This window comes from Leguminivora glycinivorella, chromosome 26 (assembly GCF_023078275.1).
Source record: "Leguminivora glycinivorella isolate SPB_JAAS2020 chromosome 26, LegGlyc_1.1, whole genome shotgun sequence".
In the NCBI taxonomy this organism is placed as follows: domain Eukaryota; kingdom Metazoa; phylum Arthropoda; class Insecta; order Lepidoptera; family Tortricidae; genus Leguminivora; species Leguminivora glycinivorella.
The window spans coordinates 721,274-747,116 of record NC_062996.1 but is presented as its reverse complement, the minus strand read 5'-3'; the positions used below and the strand labels follow the sequence as shown (position 1 = coordinate 747,116).

At 35.1% G+C, this 25,843-nt stretch overlaps 1 protein-coding gene across 2 annotated transcripts in view; it reads right to left on the bottom strand.

The window, feature by feature from the left end:
* The window catches only part of LOC125239763 (protein neuralized), a 64,870-nt gene that overhangs the window by 21,959 nt on the left and 17,068 nt on the right, over positions 1–25,843 (bottom strand). Inside the window, exon 1 of one of the 2 annotated variants that reach the window (XM_048147432.1) lies at positions 23,294–23,651. The exons of the other annotated variant lie outside the window; for it this stretch is intronic. Within the exon in view, the coding sequence (XP_048003389.1) occupies positions 23,294–23,492 (199 nt within the window). The 5' untranslated portion in view covers positions 23,493–23,651. Of the gene's footprint in view, positions 1–23,293; positions 23,652–25,843 lie in introns of those variants that run through there. 2 annotated transcript variants of the gene reach the window in all.

The following is a 25,843-nucleotide window of genomic DNA, read 5'->3' as shown; positions in this document are numbered from 1 at the left end:
GCAGATAGGCAGGATGTTGACGTGCTTGCAATAAATGAATCGTGGTTAAGGGCGGGCGAGGAGGGGCGGGCTCCGGCACTTCCAGGATACAGTTTTCGGCATATTCCCAGACCGCAGGGTGACCGGTCGCGCGGTGGAGGCGTAGGTTTTTATGTTAAGCGAAATCTCAATGCTCGGACCTGGCCGCATCCTGTTGACCCACTGCATAGGTTGGTTGAACAGATGTGGATTACATTCACTCTAAATGGTAAGAAGCTAGTGGTTGGTACAGCATATAGACCACCTTGGATGAGTCTACAATTATTTTTTGATGCCATAACTGACTCGATTAGTTCACTTCGCACCTATGATAATCTGATTATACTTGGTGACTTCAATGTAAATATGTTGAACAGTACAGATACAAAAACCGCTCAGTTTAATAACTTTTTAACCAGTACAGGATTATCACAGTTGGTTTCTCAGCCTACGCATTTTACTGACACTAGCCAAACACTGATAGATGTTGTCTGCTCGGACATGCAGGCCAATAACACTACTGTTGCCCATGTTGGTTCCTTGTATGGTCACTGTCTTGTTGTGTGCGACTTTAATGTTAAGCGAGAGATGTCAAAGCCCTACTATATTACCTATAGGTCCTTCAATAGTATTTGCGACAAAGACTTTGATGCGGACTTGCGGTGCATGGGGTGGGACGTGATATTGAGCCTTGACAATCTGAATGATATGGTGGATGCTTTTATCCAACGGGTTCTTAGTTTATTTAATGTGCATGCCCCTGTTAAGACATCCCTGGTCAAAACTCAATCCTATCCTTGGATCACTGACACCATCAAACTCATGATGAAATTGCGGGACAGTGCTGCGGCAGAATATCACAAAAATCAAAGTGATGGTAAAAAGGCCTATTACAAAGACCTCAAGTCTGTGGTAAGCAAGGCTTTGCATTATGAAAAGGTAGCTTATTTCAGTCAAAATATAAATAACAGGTTAAATGAACCTAGAGCTTTGTGGAAAAACTTGAAGTCTACTGTATTACCTAAGAAGAATAATGATTTACCTCCTTCATTCAATAATCCTGATATTTTAAATAGGTATTTTCTGGAGCTACCAGGGACCACAGGGGTCACAATTTCACAACTGACCTATTTTGAGTTCCATAGGTACCATGACTCTGTTTTCCACCTAGAGACCATTAACTCTAATCATATTATTAAAATAGTAAAGGGTATAAAATCAAATGCTGAGGGTTTTGATGGTATAAATTTAAAGATGCTCATTTCAACTTTCCCTTACACTGTTGATATTATAACTAACTTAATAAATACCTCAATTCTTACTTCCACTGTCCCAGATATCTGGAAGTTGGCTCTAGTAAACCCTTTACCTAAAGTACCAAACCCATCTGATCTTAAAGACCTCAGACCGATAAGCATTCTGCCCTGTCTATCTAAAATTATGGAAAAAGTGGTCTGCTCTCAGTTAACCAGCTACCTGGAAACTAATCATATTTTGCCAGATGTCCAATCAGGATTCCGGAAGGGACGTAGCACGACGACTGCATTGCTTGATGTCACAGACAATATTTTAGACGCCCAAGATAAAGGGATGTGCACTCTCTTAGTGCTCCTAGATTTCTCTAGGGCCTTTGATTGTTTAAATATAAATCTGCTTTTGTCTAAATTAGCATACTATGGGTTTGATCACAAGACAGTTATGTGGTTTGCTAGTTATCTGTGTAACCGCTCTCAAATTGTAAAGGTACGTCTCAATGATGGGTCTTTAGTTCAATCGGCAAAAGCTGAGTTGAATCGAGGAGTCCCGCAAGGCTCTGTTATTGGACCACTCTTATTTATATTGTATTCGGCTGATATTGTGTCTCGCATCATGCACTGCAAATACCATATTTATGCAGATGACATACAAGTATATATTTCCTGTAAGCCCTCAGATATCAACAGTACCATAGAGAAACTAAATCAGGATCTTGCCAGAATATCAGCATGGGCAACAGAAAACTGCTTGGTGCTTAACCCTAGCAAAACTAAATACCTTGTGTTTGGCAGCAAACATCAACTATCTAGTGTAAGTATTTCAGAGGATGTCATGCTGATGAATGTACCAGTTGACAGGGTGTATGAAGCGCGTAATCTGGGCCTCCTCATGGACAGTGGTTTACGATACGAGAAACATATTGCTGAGACTATTAGAAATTGCTTTTACAGACTCAAGGTGTTATACAAAATTCGACCATATTTATGTGAAAATCTGCGCATTCAATTGGTCGAGTCACTTATTCTATCAAAGTTCAATTACATGGATGTTGTTTTTGGGCCAAGGCTACTTGCGAAAACAAAAAGACTCATACAACGTGTTCAGAATGCATGCGCTCGCTTCTGCTTCAACATTCCTTTGAGAGCTCATGTAACCCCGTATCTGAATAGCCATACGATCCTTAAAATGCAACACCGTCGCAAACTACACTTGGCGTGTCTGCTTTTCGGTGTATTGAACTATAAAGCCCCTGCATATCTCTTCAATAAACTATCTTGCATAAAACTCCGTGAACGACGTGAGTGTAAGATTCAACTGTTAACGCCGCGTCATGCCACAGCCGCTTTCCGAGGCAGTTTCCGGTTTTCTGCATCGCGCTGCTGGAATGTGATCCCACCCCCATTGAGGAACCTGCAAAGTATTTACAGTTTCAAATTAAAGCTAAAACAGTATTTGCTCAATCACCAGCTTGACGAAGAATCCTGCGCACATGACACGAGTTGCCTATAGTCGATACTTTTTTCTACTTACCGTAATGTTTGTTCCTTCTGCTTGGGAGTCATGTCAGCAAAGCTTGTCGTGCCGTCCATGATAATATAGACAATTTATTAATCTTGTATGGTGCTATTTTGTAATTAATATTTATTTCTTCACACATTGTAAATTTCGTTCTGTATCTGTCATTTGTCATTTAGTTTGTGTAGCGACCGTTGGCGCTAGTAACATGCGAACGCTTAATGTCAAACCACCCTGTGTCCGACCGGACTATTGCAGGTTCGATTGCCACATCTATTATTATTATTGTCAATGTTTTATTTATAACTTTTGTATGCTGTATGTTTCGTTATTTTTGTATTTTGTTCTTTATGCCTTGTGTTTCTTTAGTTTTGTCTGTTGCCTTCCGTGATTTTTCTCACTTAATGGTCTCACCGGAAGACCAGCGCTGGAAGTCGCCAGCAATATGCTGAGGTGAGGCCGTTTCGTGGCACTTTATTCTCCTATGTCATTCATAAATATTGTTTACTGTCTGTGTGTGTTTACGAATAAAACTTTTCTATTCTATTCTTTCTATTCTTATTCAAGAACAAATTCCAAATTTGTATTTCAAGTATAAATCAGGATTCGAAATTCAAAATAACAGCCTAGTCCTAGGAAGCTACGCGTGTTTTTATGACGCACACAATTCGGAATTTGACGGAAGTATGCGTTGTTTGGTAAACAAGGATTCACACAAATGACGTATGGATGACAGCACGGTTTACAAACAGTTTAAACAATCTTATGTAGTGAAATATAATAAACGATATAAAGGTAGTATGTTTCGTGGGAGTAACTATGTCCAGTATCCAAAGGTTGTCTGGAAGAGATCGCTCTTAAGCGATAAGACCGCCTGTTGTTACCTCTGTTTAATTTGTTTTGTTTCTTGTGTATTACTTGTAAACTATGTGAGGTGTGCAATAAAGAGTATTGTATTGTATTGTAAAACTTATAATAAGGTTAGGCTATTCTCTTGACGCATATGAGATCGTATAAAAAAAAAACCATAACACATAAAAATGATCATAAACTCCACATAACGGGGAGATTTTTTTCTCGGCTAGCAACACTAGGTCATCGACCGTTGGTTCAAGACCGTGACGAACAAACGTACTGATTCTTTTTTCGAAATCACAATTAAATTATAACGTTGGCAACGCTTTGTAATGGAGCGCGACGAAGTTTTGAATTTGGAACGTGAAAATAGATTCAAGTTTAGAATCACTAAAGTAACTGACAAGTTGTAGAGCTTATTGGAACAAGATAAAGTCTACTTACGTTAATATTGCTACGTAGAAGTTAACGGCCACGAATCTAAAGATTTTAAACGATATAATACGCTTGTGCGTGTCCGCTGCACACAAAATTTGACCTTGGTGAATGTTTTTAAAGTTGCAAGCAACATAATATGTGTAAGCACCGAAAAACAAGATATTATCTTGTTTTTCGGTGCTTAATTTCGCACGTTAACACAAAGAACGCCGCATTTGTTAACTTACTGTTATTTCTATTAGCTACAACGAATTTGAACAATAAAATTGAGGTTCGAGATATTTACGAATCAAAAAAGAAAGGTGAATTAATATATAGAATCGATGTAAATATTCATTTGTATCAACAATGCCCTGTAGTATCCAGAAAAGGAACCAGAAGGATTCTATTCGGGTCAATACACTCAAGATATTTCTTGTTTTGATTTGGACCACATTAAGGTACACCGTACAATACACAAATACATTCATAAACAAAGAAATCAAAGATGACCTCTATAAGAAAGTGTTCAAACCCGTTTAAGTACAAACAAAAGATTAAAAAAGACATGAAAGATAAAACAAAAGGGTGAATCATGTCTTAAAATTGGTAGAGTCCTTGTCCTGAAAATCCTTAGTTTCAATAAGCAAGCTTATTACTCCAGTTAAAACACTTAGTACCTACAATTCAAAGTCTAAGCTTGAAGCTTTTATTTATTTTGTACATTTCAAAAGATGTTATTTTTATATTTGACTTGTGCCTCTTATATATACTAATTTATTTATTTTTGAGACGTCGTACATTGTTAAAACCTTTAGTTTTAAAATTAAAATTTAAAGAGATGTTTCAAAAAGTTTTGACTGTTTGAGTGGTCCATTTTGCATTACAAAAAGCGGTGGAATTTATAAAATAGGGGTCGTAAGTGCCTTTGACCCTCTGTATCCCATGAGCATTTGATGGCTAGAGGGTATAATCAAAACATTTTGCGCACTCTTTTTGGAGCCTATTGTATGTCATGTAGGTTTGTAGGTCTGTCAGTACGTACAACGGCTATAAAGACATGACCGAATTTTAAAAGGTTAAAGCTACAAAAAAATCATAAATTTATCTTAATTTATGTAAATTTAGATAACATAAGCCATCACTACATAGTATAAAACAAAGTCGCTTTCTCTGTCTCTATGTCCCTATGTATGTTTAAATCTTTAAAACTACGCAATGGATTTTGATGCGGTTTTTTTAAATAGATAGAGTGATTCTAGAGGAAGGTTTACATGTAGGTAAAGTACCCGTGCGAAGCCGGGGCGGGTTGCTAGTTTTATTTTAAATTATAGATAATAACAATGCTTATTGTATTCGCAAGGCCATAATTTTAATCAACGTATCGTATCAGTAAAGTAAAATAAACTATCATATCTGTTAGTAATGAATCATATACATACTTAAAGATGACTTAAAGGATATTTGTTTTGTATTTTACAAACAAGTATTTATAATATTGAACAAAGTATCCATGTTGGAATCTTTTTTATACTATGTATAGGTAATACGACTAAAGAACTGAAGTTGTACTTAATAGCGTCATCTTTGAAAGTATTAGTAGGATTATAATAACAAAACTAGCAATCGAATCACGTAACTTGAAAAAGTGAAATGAAGTCAGTTGCAGCAATGTTCGAGAAACATCCTATAAAACCAAAGTAAATATGAACTTTAAATACATTGCATTAAAGATAATGCATATGAATCGAAATATAATGGCTGGAGTAAACTTTAAAATCTTAAGAACAAAGCTCATATGTGTACTTATATATGTTCAGCAAAATGTAGCTATCTAATGTATGATAGGAACAAACTTGAATATACATTTCTAACACACTAAATTGAAGCTCAAACCATGGCATAAGGACTAGGGAACGCGAATGAAGTAATAAAAACAACAATTGCCAATGCGTTTAAAATAGGCAAAATAAAACTTTAAATAAAGCAAAATAAGGTATCATATGGACGTTGCTCAGCAAAGCGTGGTGTTCTAAAAAGCTGTGGCGCGTGACAGAAGATCACGCACCTGTGGCTTGGAAATTACCTCCCAGTGTTCCAAACGACGTTTTTGTATGGAAAAATAATGGTAATTACGCCTTTTTTCTTTTGAGAAAACACGGATATGGGGAGATGATGTTAGAGCTGGCAACTCGCAAAAAGTCATGGAATTGTCTGTGGAGCTGTTTATGAACGAAGCATTTGCTTTTACTCAGAATCGAACGTTCTAAATTCAAATTTTAAATTGTACTCAAAACTCGAAGCATCGTCGTGTTCCAACACTTGCAATGTTCTAAATTCAAATGTTTGTGTCTACTTCATTCTTAAATGGATAATTCTCAATTGTAAATGGCCAGTGTTTTCATGTTTCGGCATCTAGTATTTTAGCCTCTTACGATGGCTATATTTAGAGAGTTAAAATTGCTTTTGTAAGATGTTAGAAACCACCTACCCTTACTTTTATAGGTATTTTCGTATAATAGCATTAAATTTAGTCCAAAGATAAATGCGGGGGAGTAAGCCAACTGTCGCATTCACACATGGCGGTACCCATGGGGGCTAGAGGGTACTATTTATGTTTTTAACACACGCGTGGTCTATTTTCTCATGTTGTCATTGTTAAAATCCATTGTTTTTCAAGGGCGGCTTAGACTTTTGGATTACATGTTTATGTTTATTTTTCGATGGTTTTAAGAAAGTAGTTGAAATACCTAAGTAATGACTAATGAGGGAAAACGTATCCTAAATAAGCTGTTTCTGGTAAATTTCTCTTAAGGTTTTTGACGTTTTTGCAATGCTAATATTTAATCCGTAACAATATAGACCAGTATGTATTTTATACTTCATCTTTGAATTTTTTTTAAAGCCGGTAAATTTTGTTTTAAATGGGTTACCTCCGTTTAATGTATATCTAAATCATAAAGCACAATAATCAGTCCAAGGTTTAAGTAACCATAGACAAGTTTTTTTTAATCCGTTGGAAACTTGAACGTATAGGTTTCACAGTTTCACTCGAGTTGGCATTGGCAAGCAGCATCCGGGAGATCCCTTCCTGTGTGGTCGATTCTTGTTTATCTTGCTTTATAAACGTTGTTTGACTACAATGATGAAGTATACGGGCCGACATATCATCCTGATATTTTATCTATAGAGGTATCATCACATGCACGTAGCTATCCCTTAAAGAACTTTTCAGTACAGATGGTGTTTTTTTTACGCACTAGTGCGAGAAGTGGTGTCAGGTCGAAACTTCGGATGGCCATCTGTACTGAAAAACGTCGTACGATACACGTGCGAAAAGGACGTTTTCGTAACTCGTGTCGATTTAAAACACTCCCTTCGGTCGTGTTTTAATTTATCGCCACTCGTTTCGAACTTCCTCTTTTTCGGACTTGTATCGTAATGTAATTTTTCAGTACAGATGGTCGTTTTTTACGCACTAGTTCGAGAAGTGGTTCATTATATAACAGGTCGAAACTTCGGAGGCTCATCTGTACTGAAAAACGTCGTACTTGCGAAAAGGAAATTCGTAACTCGTGTCGATTTAAAACACTCCCTTCGGTCGTGTTTTAATTTATCGCCACTCGTTTCGAACTTCCTTTTTTACGCACTTGTATCGTAATGTACTATTATTTTACCTTACACATCACCCCGTGCTAAGATTCAATATTTTGTCACAAATAGTAAAACATGACAGTCAGTCTATCCAATCATTCTTTTTGTGTATCAATTGAACTTCTAATTTATAGCAGCCATTAAAAAAAGTCTAATTACATAATTTAATAGACAATTAATGAATACTTCTCTCTCACGGCTCATCACACCTTCAAAACGTTCCAATTTTGAAAACAAAACGTGACCGGTTCATTAAAAAGAATGATGCTGGCCACACAGAATAGAATAAAAAGAGAAATTAAACCTTATTAGACCTTCATAAGATCTGTGTGAAGTGAAAATATAAAGTGGCCAGTACGTACCTCAAGTTACTATTAAAATAAAAAGAACTTTAATGAGCTTGAAGTAAGGTTGTTATTGAAAAGTCAAGTCCATCATTATAAGTTGTCGATGGCGTGGGAACCATAGAGAAGAAAACGTGTTTTCTTTATGTAATCTATGGAACGGGATATCGATATTACGAGAATTAGTTAATATGTTTTTGAGTAATTAATTACCTCTATAGTCGTTTAAACTAAATTAATTGTCGATCATGTTCAAATGTTTTTACTAGAAGGAAAACATCTATAAAAAGTATTGATAAGTAGACTCAACCAAGCTAAATCGACAGCGATTTTGACATCCACGCCGGTGCAAATGAAAACCTATGAAAAGTCGGAGCTATACCAATAAAATCACTCACTTGGTAAAAAAAAGTAAGACACAAAAACCTGGACTATTTTTGGATATACTAAATTTAGCTCTTGAAAATACTAAAACAGACATCCTTTTTATAAAACCGCAAAGCTATCAAGCTACGAAACAAAAACTAGATTGCACAATGTAACTTAGCTGATTCCAAAACGCATAAACCTTTTACGTTTTAAAGGTGGAATTAAGCTCTTTTTCCTTCAAACACATGTTGATGCAATGCGTAAGTAACATTCATTGAGTACATTCAAGGGCAGTCCGTTCTTCTAAGATATATAATAATAGTGTTACAAATAAACAACTGAAAGCAAGGCTGTTTAGGAAGCTTTGGTCGTGTGACACTAGCGCCTCCTGACGGCTATTTGTCAACAGATGACTTGAGAAATAAAAAGAAAAAAAAAATGCCACGAGAGCATGTTTATGACGAAACTCCCTTTGAATTTAGAACAAATTGCAAACGATTTTACACTAAAAGTAAACTATAAAAAACCAGTTAAAGATATAACAAGTAATACACCGTTGCAATAAAAAAAATACGTAATATTATATAATTTGGTTCTCACGGGATTAATGTTGTTTGCGGTTTTTGCATGGATATGTTTACAAACAAAATATCTGATGTGAGGCCACCATAAATGTCGGTAGTTATGAATGAAAAATTATAGGGTCCTGGTAGTCATACTAGAAAAGTAAATTAATTTCGTATTTTATATTCAATCATAATTGTCTTGCAGTTTAAAAGACATCGGCAATTATAAAAACATGCAAGTCACTTATAAAAGTAATAAACCAAGGACAATTATAGTAAAATAATACAAAATAATGGTTGTAAATCGTAAAACTGGAGCGGATTTTAAACTATATAATAAGAATCGTCATATAAAATAAACTCAACTTCACCCCAAAAATCGGGAATTTTTTGAAACAGCAACACTCAAACCATTTTCTCCCTGAAAAATGGGTACACTCTCCCGCGTAACAAGACCATAGACTTTTTTTCTAATTATATCTGCCAATAAACTTTGGAACATCCATTCAGCCAGTCTCACATAATTCTTATCTCACATCGCTTCGCCATCTTTATAGATCTGCAATTACCTATTTTTAAAAGCAAAAATGGAGCCCTTCGTAACGGTCCACATCCCGTTTCTCACAATTAATTCACCTCACGTAAGCCATTTTGTTTTTACTTTTTAAACGCGGTTACAATTTTTTTAATCGACACATCCGTGGGACAAGGCTTTTGTTCTATTTTTGAAACGGGCGCCAAAAGGAATATCTCTTTACAAACTTATATTTTGCGGTCATGAAGTCCTAGGTCTGCTAGAAACTAGTATCTGACACTATTTTGCGGGCTGTATGATATAAGTTGGTATCGCGGTGCACTCGATTTCAGCCAGTATGACAGGTTGTTTTTTTAAAACTCGGTTGCAATCTCAAGGCGTGGGAAATCGATCGTACAGACATTTGTTTATATTTTTTATAGACTGCGCCTTTTAGTTGCTCTATTTTGACCTAGTATTATACGAGAAAAATAGTAAAAAAAATACTATGTATCTTAATTAACTTATATTCTATGTTTTCCTTACATCATATAATTGCCTTAACTATACATGTTCTTGACACGTTATGTTCTTATGTTGCTACAACGGCCATTTATTTTAGTAACGACGTTAAAAAAGTTTAGAAACTTGGTTAATTGCTTATTAAAATATCATCTTTAAGGCATCAAAATACCCTTTTCCAATTTTTTTGTGCGAAAAACACGCGCTGCTTTCGGGTCTGTTATATACATCGGGCAGTAAATTAGAAGGCTCCAAGTCGTCTTGTAATAGATGTCTATAGGGGTTGGTCTGTGTAACAAGTAAATTATCCAAAATTGAAGAATATTTAAATGACAACTTATAGCAGTTTGGTTTTAGAACCTGTTTTAAGTTTCTTGGTATTTCGTTTGTTTACAATCTTACATCCATCCGGAAGACGATAAAATAAACGGAATCTTATACTTATCTCACCCTAACGGATAAACTCGCATTTGTAATTTTAAATTTCGAACATTACTTACAATTTAAACTCATAGAATTCGAATTTGGAAATCGAACATCCAAATCGAACGTTCGAATTGTACAAAACAAACTTTTAAATGCGTTAATTATGTTTCTTCCTTCCTTAAAAATAAAGTCTAAACTCCCTTGTACTATCTTCATTCTTGTAAACTGTTATCGACAAAGTACTTTTACATTGTAGTTGCTATCAAATATATCGGCGCAGCCACAATGCTCAAAAGTATATACTTTTAAGTATGTACTTATGACCTCAAAAGTAACTATGCAAAGTTCGAACGGCCATTTTTATTTCATATTGTGTATATACGACTTTATTGTTTACTACTTGCTAGCTTCGCTCGCGTTAGAAAGAGACAAAAAGTAGCCTATGTCACTCTCCATCCCTTAAAAAATCACGACAATTCGTCAATCAATGCAAAACCGTGAAGGACGAACAAACAAACAGACACACACACTTTCCCATTTATGATATTAGTATGGACACGATTGTGGATAGTATGGATACATATTTCTGGCACGTTGTCCGCGTATATATTTAATATCTCTGGTACACCATCGAATGGTAGCATTGGTAGCACCGTTATGCTGTCGTTACAACGTCTTATCCGGTTGTATATGTGGTTTATTTTAGTCTGCATCAGATGTAAGTTCCGTTGACGAGGAAAGGTGAGGTTCCCACGGAGCGTGAGAGCGTTGCGACAGAGTTAATGAGATTTGATTTAGGATTTATATGTCGATTTGGGAGAAGTGTATTCAGTACTAGAAGGATCTATTGGGTTAGATCTAGATTGAAAAAAAAAATACGTAGCGAACGCGAATCTAGGCAGGCATAAAACGAGGCATACGCCAAACAAAGGAATAAACAAGGAATTTATATAAAAGTGAAATAGTAGGGGATTGATTTTTTTTTTAATAGTAGGTAGTAAGTAATGGTCGGTTTGGGAGAAATAGGGATTAGATACATCTCACACGATACATATTCACATTTAGATCTAGAACTTGATTTTCGCACGTGTATCGTAAGATTCGTAAGACGTTTTTCAGTACATATGATATGGACCTTGGAAGTTTCGACGTGACAAGAGATACACTATTTTGAGCATTAGTGCTAAAAAAAATGTTTTAGCCTACGTTGTAAAGTAAAATAAAGAAAAAAAAACATGCCACATACAGACATTAACAGCCACTAATTTATGTGAACGGAAACGTCGCAAATGTACTTAAAAGTACAATGGCACTTGATAAGTGTAATTTGCACCTTTCGTAACAATACTGGCAGCACATGACAGGAACAGGTGACGAAATAAAAAAAAACACAGGAAGGATTCCAAATTCAAAACTTTAAAGAACTTTCGATAACTCGCATCTTGTAAAGTTAGTCCATTGAAAAAACAATTTCATAACAATTAAAATAGGATTCAATTTCAAATGTACACGGAAGCGAATTCGCGAAAGCTATCGATTAACAATTCACAATGTGTCATGCAAAACAAATTTATGAATTGCAACAATGACAAGTCTTATTACAGCGTAATATAGTCTATTATTCATTAACCTGACTGTAGAACGCGATGGTCAATTGTTTCCCACGCCGTTCGAAGAAGTTCGATTTTTGAAAACGTTAAGGGTTACCAGATGTTTTACTGGTTACAGATATTTGGCGCGACAGCGGTGAGCGGCATTTGCGAATGAGTCCCATCGCTAATGAACATGTCGTGGCTGAGGTGGTAATTTTCTTTATGAACATGCAGGTTGTCGATGTTCAGTTATTTTTTGTAGTTTTGTTCATTTTAGTTCCGGTGTGAATTTCACACACTGCGTTTCCTGGTAAATTTAGAAATGTGGTATTTTTCTCATGTTTCCGACAAGTCAATTTTTTTTACAATTTCTAAATGACACAGCTTTAGTATATTTATGATTTATATTTTACACGCGCCACATTTCTTTTAAGTTCTCAATGTAAACTACTCATAAATATTCTGTAAAAATAAAAAAGTAACATGTAAGTATTAGTGTTAAGATGTTATTGTTATAAAGTTACAAGAAAAGGCCTTGGTTTAAATAGGAGTAAAGCTTAAAGTACATTTCCTAAGACATAACTACGATTTAGCCCTGTAGATCGTAGACAAAAGAAAATAAGGTCTATTTTAAAAGAAATGTACCATTAAAAGGCGTTTCGGCTTCGTCATGTTGATCCATTAGAAGTCGACGCTCGTGATCAAAATTAATCGGATTACTGCGTGGGCGCAAGAAAAAAGTGGTCAAGTGCGAGTCGGTTCTTTAAAGAAAGACAAATTGTATTATTTTACACAAAAAACACATTGATGGCATCGAATTGATAACCTCCTTCTAAAGTAAAGTCTTGTTCAGAAGTATGTACGTCTCGGCCGCTTCGAAATATGTAAGCGAATGCAAAATCTATAAAAAAAAGGAGTGTGTTTTTGGATGAAATCTTCACTGGGCACTCATAAAAACAATCAGTACGTATAAGGCCCCATGGGTTTTTCATTTAAGGATCTCTAATAATTCTTTTGTCAAATTTCTATAGAGAACCATAATTAGTTTAGTTTCGTGCGTGGGAAAGATTTTGTTGATTCTTGATACTTGGTGAGATTAGATATAACACTTAACCTACATTTTTATCTGTTTTTGATAGTTTTTATAAAGGATTACCTGTTATTTTGAAGATATGTGGATTTATTTACACGCGATAAATTTGAAAATTACTTCCTAGTTTCATTTAATATCGGAAAGATAATAAAAGAAATGAAAAAATACTAAAACTGTAGCCATAGGAAAAGAGCTAATAGCCTTATTGGTAGCAAACACCGTAGCCTACGGGTGTTTCATCTAGCTATAGGAATCTGCATGATGCTAATAAATATATATGTATCTACATTTCGATAAACATAAAATGGGTTAAATCTTCCATTCGTTTTCTAAACTATAAAATATTACTATAATCCAAACATACCGTAACCATTCTATCGAAACAATCAGCATAAAAGTTAACGACATCGATAGGTACTCAATCGTGTCGATAACGCACATCACTAGCGTAAGTGTAACCCTCGACGCACACACGCTCACTACTACAGCGAGACCAAGTTACACTAGTGATGTGCACGTTGTGAATACCAGAACCTCTACTATGATATTAAAGGTTTTAGAATACTTTACTCGAATATTTTATTATTTATTATTGTATGACATGTCACATGTAAAATTACATATTTTATCAATAAAAATCTCATTTCTCACTCGATCAAAGTCAAAGAAAATGTTTTTTTTTTTTTTTTTATAAAATGCCGGTGACAAACAAGCATTCGGCCTGTCTGATGGTAAGTATTCATTGTAGCTTATGGACGCCTGTAACTCCATGTCCAGAGGTGTTGCCGACTCTTTTAAAACCCGTACACATTACTGTAGACCCTCGGGACAGCTAATGCATTTTTTAGTTCTAATTAGGGTTTTCCGATGTCCCTGTGAGGGATAACAGTAATACATCATCATCAATTAGGGTTTCCCGAAATCTATTGTCGCGGAATCGGTTTTCGCCGACCAAAAATCGCTCGTTAGTATATAAAAAAAAAGTCAAGTGCTAAAATAAGTATCGAAGAAATCGACTCAAAAATATGGTACTACGCTCTTATTATACCGGACTAAGGTGCTATGGGAATATTTTTGCATTTTTTACACTTGACTGTATAAAAAGCGATTTTCGTCATCGCTGAACGCAGCCGTACGCATTTTCATACTAAAAAGCGATTTTTGGTCAGCGAAAGCCGATTCCGCGATATGTTTGGACCCAACCGTTTAGGAGCGCTGCTCACTTTCCCCATACAATCAATCCTTCTCCATAAAGTTAATATTTTAAACTTTAAAAACCCATGGTAGTGGCAGATGCCAGATACCGGAACCGTAACGTTGCGTGGATCTCCCACGACCCGGTGACCTTATGGCGTTATAGACAAGTGGCATAGAGTATGTTATACTACTATCCCTTTCTATCTCACCGGGTCTCCATTGGCATAAAAGAGATGGCAATATGACTTCAGTTAGTATTGCGGCGAGTTTACGCTTGAATTTATGGACTGCTTCCGATTTATAGTAAGTTTCAGATGTTCGCGTCGATATTTATGATTTAGTTTATTGTGCTGGAGATTAGTAGAAAGTAGTAGAAGTTAATGGCGTCATAACATGCGTGATTAGTCGTGATGATCATATTCTTTTTAATATGTAGTATCAAAAATTTCGATTTTTAAATTTAAAAAATATATGGGTTACTGTTTACGCCTTGATACTACTCTCCCAGTGTAATATTAAGTGACATATATAACAACAATTATAACATGAACAAAGCAACATTTAAAACAAAACCGGCACCGTATACCTGTTTGCCACCGACGTGGTATTAAAAAAAAAAAAAAAAACACAAAGGTAGAAAAAACACTGAATAAAATTACTTCACAACACAGATTCTAATCAAAAATGCATACAATTAAAAAATATACACATTCAAAAATCTACCAGTTTAGTAGTTTAATTAATACACGGCAACATTATCATTATTATCAAACATGGAATTGAAATTTTGAATTTGGAATCACGCGTTCAAGATTCCATTCTCCGTTCTCACGATCATTAGCCGTTGATCTGTGTTGTTATTTTTCATAGTAACTCTTACCACAGCTGAAATAAAGTCATATTTCGGTTAACGGACCTGAGGGGCTGGCTGGAATTTTCAAATTTGGAATTTGGATTTTACTTTTTCTTTTTAAAATTTCGTCTCTGGTGACCTGAGTTTTTAAATCTTGGCTATAATCTGGCCAGTATTTCGAGTCTGGTGTTGCTGAAGAGCTGAAAATGTACGTTTTTATTTTTTTTCCAATAGCTAATGGTTTTTTTTTACACATAACATAACCTATTACACAGATTTATATCACCCAGAATACAATTCATCCGTGTATTACGTAAGTTTGACATTTAACCGTCGAATTTCAAACCGATAACGTGCTTAAACTTGATAAACGATACTCCATTCATACGTTCCAAGAACGCATTCAAAAAATATCCGTTGCACAATTTCAAAAACCGCATATCTCAAAAACTGGCCATTACAGAAAAAATACAAAGATGCTGGCTGGTACACGGTACAGCCGTTTTAAGAAAAAAATCATCAGCTGTTACCTTACACCTTGCCGTTTCCAATTTTAAAAGAAATTGATACTTCTTATTCAGGTATAAGACTAAAAATTGATCGTTCGATATCCATTTTGTTTACACCTTTTGCGAGAATTTTTAACTAGTGAATTTGAGGCTAGTTTCTTAAGTGTAAGGTTGATTTTTGTTGGTATTTCGTTAAAGGCAGCTGTTTCTAGTATGGGTATATAATAATTTAGTTCGGGTGATCGTTTGGGATTCTAGTTGGGCGATATGGGCCCATATAAATGTTTATTGTGAAATATACGGGCATTGAACATCTTTGAGATACGCTTATTGGTTTAGAAACGAAATATGGACTTAGGAAATTATCTATTAGATATTACGGATTATAAACGATATTTTAGCCAATAGTAATGTAATATGAATTTTCGAACGCACATTTAGTTTGGTTTTTTTTTAATAATGACAAGTGAGTCATAGATTTTGCCGCGGTTTTTGAAGAGGCGTGACACTGACAGTTGTTGACGTGACAGGTTTTGCTTTGGAAACAAAAAACGCCGGTTGTGTTATAGAGATTTTGTTGTTTAAATATTGTTAAACCTATATTATACCTACTTTTGTTCAATAAATATTGATTGTAAAACAGTGTGTTTTCCATATCTTCTATTATATCTAAATATCTTTGCGTATAAAGTCTATCTAAATTATAAATAATAGTATTATACAGCTCGTTTTATTTAGATGTCTGATAATTATTCTTATTTTATGACTTAAATCAGTTACGTAAATTAAAAGTTAGTAACTAAAACTATACGTTTCCATTTCTACTTTACAGTTCCATTTTTTTTTGTTGATTAGGTTTGTTTTTAAATAATGTACGTTAATTTTATTATGATTAAAGCCATACATTTAATTCCGAAAATAGAAATACGTTGCCCATTTTTTTTTCGAAAGCGTAGCAAAGGAGCAATAATCTATTATCAGAAAGCACACATTTTTTTCTACCAAGATCCTTGTCTTATCTGCAAATATTTCGTCTCTTTCTACCCTGCGACGTTTGTATAATGCTATCTCGGTCGCACGCGTTTCCAAACGTCAGCTGTTGCAACGGGACTGGCGCGGCGCTCGCGCAAGTCAGGGCTGTCGCTAAAGTGTAGTAAGTTTTTTTTTTACAAAAAAATAATTTCAATTATTTTTGATGGAAATGTTTTAATGGAATGTTGTCATTTGTAAAAAATACTGTAACAAACATTTTATAAAGATAAGTACCTATAAAACGAAAAAAAAATTATTTTAAGTTGAATTATTGTGATTTTAGCTATTAATTCAAACATGAAGTTTTTTAGAGACATGTTATACCTTAGTTGTCGGTACCTAAAACTTTATAGAAACACAGTAACACGTTCAAAACTCTATGAAGACTATGAAGCTAATATGAACATTAACCTAAATTAGCTAAACCTCCGTTAATAGCCATGTATTAAATGACTAAGTGTATTTAACTCTATGAGCTGTAACATGACGTCATATAATTCTTTAACTATTATGACGTCATCGATAGATCTATAAATTCCTTTAACAATGGGCTTTGAACACATATTAGAAGTGATGTGATTAAAATAATGGGTTACCAATGACTTCAACATAATAGCTTTTGTTAAATTCACAGGTTTTAAGAACAATAAACTTTTTTAAAGGATTAACGACTAATAAGTTTCCTAATAAGAGTAGTAAGTAAATTTGAAGATGGCCTTTACTTAAAACACTTTTAGCTATAAAATACTGGTGATGATCAAATTTATTTGAGTTTGAGGGATTTTTATTTTAATGAAGGTGACGACAATAAAATAGCTTTTATTTCTTGCTTTAAAAATGTAACAATTTATATAGTTTTTATATGTTTCTTTTTAATATCTTGCAAGAACCCCATCTTCGCAGGTGAAGGCCTCCTCCAGAGTTTTCCATTCGTGTCTATCTTGGGCTAATTTGCATCCAATTTTGACCGGCTATACTTTTTGTTTCGTCTTCCCATCTAGTAACAGGTTTAACTCTGCCCCGTTTTCCTAGTGGCCCCTTCCATGACGTCACATTTTTAGTCCAGCGCTGGTCCGGTATTCGTGAAACTATCCCGCCCATTTCCGATTTTTATTATATACTAATTGAAAATGTGTGTATTAAACTAGATTAAATTGTTACAAAATTGTGTACAACTTGGCAGCGCCAACCCTAACTCTAAGGGTAGTCAGCTGCCTCTATTTTTTTTTTTTTTATTAGAGGCTGAAACAGCTGTGCATTGTGTTTTTATGTCGACCCGAGTCGATTGTCGACATGTCGACCTTCCGCTGTAAATAGTGTAGCGAATGATCCTTATATACATTTGTATAGTCAGAAAAACTAGCACCTTTTGCATACAAACTTTTGCATACAAACTCAGGGAGTCACGTATCTTATATTTTTAACCCCCGACGCAAAAACGAAGGGGTGTTATAAGTTTGACATCGAGCTATGAACCGATTTAGATTTAGTTTTTTTTGTCTGAAAGCTGAGTTAGTCGGGAGTGTTCTTAGCCATGTTTCATGCAAATCGGTCCACTATGTCGGGGTCGGGGATTTTTTCAAAATTTTATGAAACAATAAAAAGTAAGTGCTAGCGAATGATTCGTATAATTATATATATTTTTTTTAATACTACGTCGGTGGCAAACAAGCATACGGCCCGCCTGATGTAAAGCGGTTACCGTAACCTATGGACGCCTGCAACTCAAACAGTGTCACAAGCGCGTTGCCACCCTATTAGAATCTTGTACACTCCCTTTTGCTACAGCAAAAAGGAATACGACTCAAAGGACAATATACGGAACAAGTTAGTTCCGTAAGTCCTCCCGTCATCAGCACACCGCACCCTCGCTTCTTATATGCACCACTTGCACCAGCAAAGAAAATCGAGTATACAGAGTTAGTGATATATGTATTGTATTGTATAGAGGTTGACATAAAACACACCAAATGTAATTTGCTAGCGAATGTTTACCCCTGTTTAGACATTGTTTATTTGTATAGTCAGAAAAACTATTCGCACCTATTCATACAAACTTCTTTCGATTCACTTCTCTGCAAGATTGCACAGTATTATAATAATGGAACAACGCACGAAAAGGCCCAAAAGTATCTATCATATATTTTTCCTAGATGTAGGTTATTTTTTAAAGTAATCTGGTCGTTACTTTTGATGCTGACTGTGAGAGAGTATATCCCATTTTGCGTAACGTTGTCACGTCCTCCTGTCGTCAAGTTGGTGAAATATGGCAATACTTTAGTTCTATAACTTGTGTAAGAAAAGAAAAAGAAGAAAAAATGGAACAGGCTGCCTTTTTAAACCCCGACGCAAAAACGACGGGGTATTATAAGTTTGACGTGTCTGTCTGCGGCATCGTAGCTTCCCGAACGGATGAAACGATTTAAATTTAGTTTTTTTGTTTGAAAGTTTAATTAGTCGAGTGTTCTTCGATTTTTTTCATGATAATCGGTCCACTATGTCAAGGTATTTTTTCAAAATTTTAGTTTTGTGGTTATTTGATGTTCTTTCCTTTCTTCTTTTTACTGAATATTTTTTTTGTGTTCATACATGTTCATTTAAGAAGTTAAGCATATATTATACATAGCTCCTCAATTGTAAATCGTGAACGATTCCCCATTAGTCTATGGTCGTAGAATAGACAACACGTCACGAGCGGTAGACACGAGCGTCACGGCGTCGCATCACGTTCAATCGATGAATACAGGGTGTCCCAAGACTATGGGACATGAACGGAAAGTACCTTAAATATCGTAGATAGGGTATTTTGCTACAAGAAGACTTTATTTTATTTTTAAAACTAAGTAAAACTCCATTCATAGATTTTTAAATAATTACATGGTTAAACCGGGAATCAAACCCGCTACACGAGAAAAAAAAAACATCCTGTAATTTTGTCATACCGATCGATAGGCTTCATCATAAAGATTATCTTTCTCTAAATAACATAGTGTCGGAGATAAAAGGAAGACCATGAATTTTAACATTTTACATGGCAGACTCCTTAGCCTTAAAATTTGTCCATACATTAAAAAAAAAAAAAAATTTTTTTTTGAATGCAGTTTTACCAAGTTTTAAAAATAAAATAAAGTCTTCTTTCAGCAATATATCCTATCTGTGATATTTTAGGTACTTTCCCTTCATGTCCCATGGTCTTGGGACACCCTGTATACTAATTATCTGTGTTTAAGTTTGTATTAAAACATTTATAACCTAACCACAAAATTAACATTTTGAAAAAACCCCCGACCGCGACATAATAGACCGATTTTCATGAAACATGGCTAAGAACACTCCCGACTTACTCAGCTTTCAGACAAAAAAAACTAAATCCAAATCAGTTCATCCGTTCGGGAGCTACGATGCCACAGACAGACACACACACAGACAGACAGACACGTCAAACTTATAACACGTCGTTTTTGCGTCGAGGGTTAAAAATAAATTAGATGACGGGATGACTTGGACGCATTCTAACCGGTTGTATGGAACCGGACGGTTGTATGGAAGAAACGAGGGGAGGCCTTTGCCCAACAGTGGGGCACTACATCAGGATAGTAAATAACCTAACCACAAAATAAAAATTTTGAAAAAACCCCCGACCGCGACATAGTGGACCGATTTTCATGAAACATGGCTAAGAACACTCCCGACTAACTCAGCTTTCAGACAAAAAAAACTAAATCTAAATCGGTTCATCTGTTCGGGAGCTACGATGCCACAGACAGACACACACACACAGACAGACAGACAGACAAACAGACAGACAGACAAACAGACAGACAGACAGACGGACAGACAGACAGACAGACAGACAGACACGTCAAACTTATAACACCCCGTCGTTTTTGCGTCGGGGGTTAAAAAAACGTATGTCTCGTAACCAATGCGTGGGAAACGCAAAAAATTGATTTCAAACAATAACTGGCCGTTTAAAGTCAGAACATCTGTGATTTGAAACAAAAGATCGAAACAATACAAGCCATTTAAAAATAACCGCCAGATGTTCTATTTTCAAATTCGAAAACGGAACACAAAGCCGGAAGTCTTTAGTCTATGGACTAAGGAACTTTAAACTGCCAGATGTGTTCACTTGTCAATTTATTTTTAAACATTTGAAGTTTTAACTATATTCTGCAGTAGATAAGTTTTAGTTTCGCATGATTTTTCGGTGTGACGATACGACATTTGTTAAGTAAGCGGATATTACGTGAAACTTGCGAGTTTCTGGTTATTACCTTTTGCCAGATGTCGGATTTTTTGTGTAATTACTAAGTCTGGTGTTGTGGTGACCAAATGTATGCACTTTAACGAGAATTGCAGGACAATGCATTGGACTACACTAAAATTCACAATTCTGCGGACTAAATTGACAAATGACTGACATATGAAATGTTACCAGGAACAGTGAAATAAAAATAGTGAAGGGTATATGTCGATAACAATATATCGACAAGTTGTAAAGTACAAATAACAGACTAGTTTAAATAAAAAAAATACGAATGTTACTTTTAAATACAAGGTAAACATTTTGGTTTGTTCGGTTTTCGAGGTAGTGGATGGATAAAATGCGTTTTTACCCACTAGTTTTATAGCATAAAAAGGTATCCGAACCAGTAAGTAAAAAAAATATGTTGTCCGACAATGAGTAGTCTTTATTATAAAATATTATTCATTTCCAAGCTTCGTTATTTCGTCATCTTCATCATCATCATCATCATCAGTTACATTTATAATAAAACGATCCGAGACATTGTACACTAAATGGTCGAGTTGTAACATTTTGTCCTCGGTTTTTATTATGTGATTTACACAATCTTTTCATCTTTCGGCTGTAACACAATAATTATTGTAATAATTCATTTGTAAAGATTCAATAAACTATCATAATAAATATATAAATTTCATTTACATTGTTGCTTTCGATCTGTCGAAATCACAAAAAAAGTTGGTATATTGATTGATATTTTAATCAATATACCAACTTTTAATCAAAATACCAAATTGCCAATTTGATTGTACCGTCTGGGTGCACCTTAAATCTACGGTGTAATAATAATTTTAATATCGATAAGAACGACACTGGCCAAACTGTGGCAACATTTGTTCACACTTACTTGTCAATTTGGTCCGTAGGATTATGGATTTTAGTTTATACCCGCCATGTTGCGGAATTTCGTTATAACTATTTTCTTCATACTATACTGAATTGTCATCGCATACATCAGAATAACAGCGCCCTCTTGACGATTCATATATTTCTGGTGATCTGGTCAGGGTTTATATTTAAAATCGTCAAGTGAAGTGACCCCTCAGTTTTGTTTCATTTCTGTGGGGTGAGGGGTGCGTTGTATTCGGTTTCGGTGCATTTAAAATATCTCACACCTGTCATTTATATAATCATACTTGATAAAGTTATACAACATTATATTTGAGTAGTTTATAAAAACTTATTTTGTCACAAACTCTTCACAACAAGTAGTGTTCTTCTGTTGAGGAGTTGTAGTAAGATACAAATTAGATTGCAATTATATGTACTGTAATTTCGATATTTTTTAAATTGTATTTCGTTATTGCATTTATTAAATTCGAACATAATGATCACTTCAAAGAAACCTTCATTTTACAGACCTATTAAGTACTATTTTAAATAAACTGCATTGCAACTACCGTAATGCATTTGGTATAAATTAAATAACAAAAACGCAAGGTGTCTTTAACAGCTGTCAGATTAAGACAAAATAAAAAACTAAATTATTATAGGCAGATGTCACGTGCCGCCCACAAAATTATATTTGCCGGCGGCGAACAAGAAAACTAACTGAAGCGCGTACAAATAAAATGGTAAAGTGTGACTACTAGCGCTCACACAACTGCAAATGTAACTTTGTAAAAATAACGACAATTAAAAGAACGAATTCGGTCCCAAACTGAAGTTCGGTGGCGAAATTTGGAATCACATTTTTATAAATACAAAATCAAAGACAGTGGCGCCGCTACTGACGGCAAATGTAAAATTGTAATATAACGACAATTAGAACAAATTTAAAATTGAATTCACTTACCGGAACGCTTTATGTAAAGTGCCATAACTATAAAACTGCAATATTTGGATTTGAGTCACTTTTGATTGAGGACAAATAAATTTAAAAAACATTTTTTAAACGCATTACAATTATTTAAAGTAGAATTGTTTGCGGCGATCTTTGATGCAATATGGTTTTTGTAACAGTTTTGTAGGTAGTATAAAAATGCATTAAGATAATGACGGTTCAGCAACAGCATGCATGTTTGAAGGTAGGTGAACATTATTTTGTATTATGAGTAAGTTAGATAAGTAAATTAGAGATTTGTAAGTTATGAGTTGTAATTCGATACTATAAAATCAAAATTGTTCAAATTTTATATTATGTATAGGTATCAAATATTTAAAAATGTCTTAGAGGCTAAATTTGTTTTATGAGCTTTTTGTTTACAGTTACAACCAGTATAAAACATAAACAAAGGGAACAATCGCTCACCTAATCCAATCTTCTTCTTAATTTTCTTTAGCACCTTCATCTTGCCCCCCTTTTTGTCCTTAACGGGGGTGGTTTCAGGCTCCAACGCCATCGGGGGCAGTACTAAAGTCTGCGGGGGCAAATGCGAAGCCCTAGGGCACGCGGGGCAGTGGCAAGCGCCCCTAGCCTGCCGTACGCTCATACAACTGACACCCATCATTGTTACAGATCAAAACATAGGTCCATAAACAACGTTCGTTCCAAATCCAGACGGCACAAAACACTTGTTAAAAAAAAACACTTGAAGAATGAAAGTTCTAAATTCAAATGACGAACGACGAACGCGGCGGGCTTGTGACGCGTTGACGTCCGCTCAGCACGGGCCCTACAGGCGGAGTGACGCTCGCTTGCGTGAAATGTTCAGGGGAGCGATGCGCGCGCAGAACGACGCAACGCTAAAACGGTGTAAGTATGTTTCTTGATATTTTGAGTTGCGCCATTTTTCTTTTTATTTTGTTCATTGTGATCCTTTTAGTGGAGAGTGACGTATGTGTATTGTTGTTTGGGTTGATATAGGCTGTTTAGATGTGAGGAAGGTAATGGCAGATGTAACGCTCCCGTTGAGATGCAAGTACTTCTGAGTTACAGTGTTGATTGTTGATAGACATGAAACTGTAATAACTATGTATGTGTTCTTATATATTATGTAGGTACAGTCAACCAATTGGAACCCTAGGCCACTGTAGAACTATGTCACAGTGACGTTATAAATCGGATTGTAAGAAATCTCTTACTACTTGTCATTTTGACATGGTTGTAGAGTGGCCTAGGGTTCCAATTGGTTGACTGTACAAACTGTTACTAGTATAAATTCATAAATATATACGATTCAGATTTTGACTGCTTGCGGAAATTAGCTTGATCTTACACTTCAGCGATGTACTTGATGACATGATTACATAAAAAAAGTACATAACTATATTTTTTTTCTATCTTCATTGAGAAAAAAGGTCCAAAAATGTTGCCTGACGGTGTCAATCGGAGTTGAATAGACAAAAATAAACCTCTATAGACTAGGCCACAGATCTAGTAATTAATGTAGTTACAATAAACAGTGCTTTCATTGACATCAGCCGTTGAAACAATTGAACAATAATGACGTACCTAAGTGTTTTTTTTTTTTTTTTTATAGGACATTCTTACACAGATTGACTGAGGCCCACGGTAAGCTCAAGAAGGCTTGTGTAGGCAGTGTTTAGAAGCGGACATGAGCAATTTTATATTTAGGTTATATTATATGACTGTCCTAAGGCATTACAGCAACAAGATAAAATAAGACCTAATTATTACAGATCTTGGTCTTTTTACATTCGGTTAAGTCACAATTGCTAGCATTATTAAGGAAATTGTAGTTTCCATTACGTCACGCTTCTGCAAATATAAGTGAAAATTGTACATAATGATACAAGTGCTGAAAACAGAAGTTCGGAACGAGTGGCGATAATAAAACACGAGCATAACCCAAGGTGTATCAAATCGACACGAGTTACGAGTTCCTCTTCGCACCTGTATGGTACGACGGTTTTCAGTACATGGTTATATGGTCCTTTGAAGTTTTGATATTGGCATGTAATCAATACAAAAGTTTCCATAAGAGTCACAAAATTTCCCATATTTTTATGAGAAAGGAGGCAAACAAGCAGGCAAATAGCCTAATTGTACCCAATCACCGCCGCCTATGGACACATAAGACACATTGGACATCCGAAACCACAGTATAATAAAGAGTACTATCGTACAGTATGGCCACTCCCGCTCCCAGCTGAAAGTGCCGCCCACCCCTCTCAGTTACCTCACAGTTACTGCCTGTCAAAAACGCGAACAGTCGACCTGTCATATTTCACTCATACAAGCATAGCACGTGTTCACGTAGACGAGCTAAGACTGTGTGTTAGGAATGCGCCTCTTTCAATATATTTGATCGCCAGTGTCCGAGGTGTGCCCGAAACACCAGAAGGGATTATACTATACTAGCGACCCGCCCCGACTTCGCACGGGTACTATACCTACATGTAAACCTTCCTCTAGAATCACTCTATCTATTAAAAAAAACCGCATCAAAATCCGTTGCGTAATTTTAAAGATTTAAGCATACATAGGGACATAGGGACAGAGAAAGCGACTTTGTTTTATACTATGTAGTGATGTAGTGATAGTGATACCTACATATCAAAAATATTGTTTAATTTATAAAATATTTAATACGTCTACGTCTATCGTTTTATTCTTATCTAATCAATTTATATTTATTATATCGGTAGCTGTAAACTATGTCAATTTGTAATAACGACATCTACACTAATTAGTAGATATCATAAATTAATTAAAGAACACATGTGATTATTTTAATGAATTGCTGTTTACTTGATATATATTTTAATTGATTAATATAGAACTAGAACACAACTATCTCTAAATCTATAAATCTTATAAATTCTAAATTTTATAAATGTAACACCTTATAAAAGCAATTATTGTATATTTATCTATTTATAGCTCTTTTATATTTCT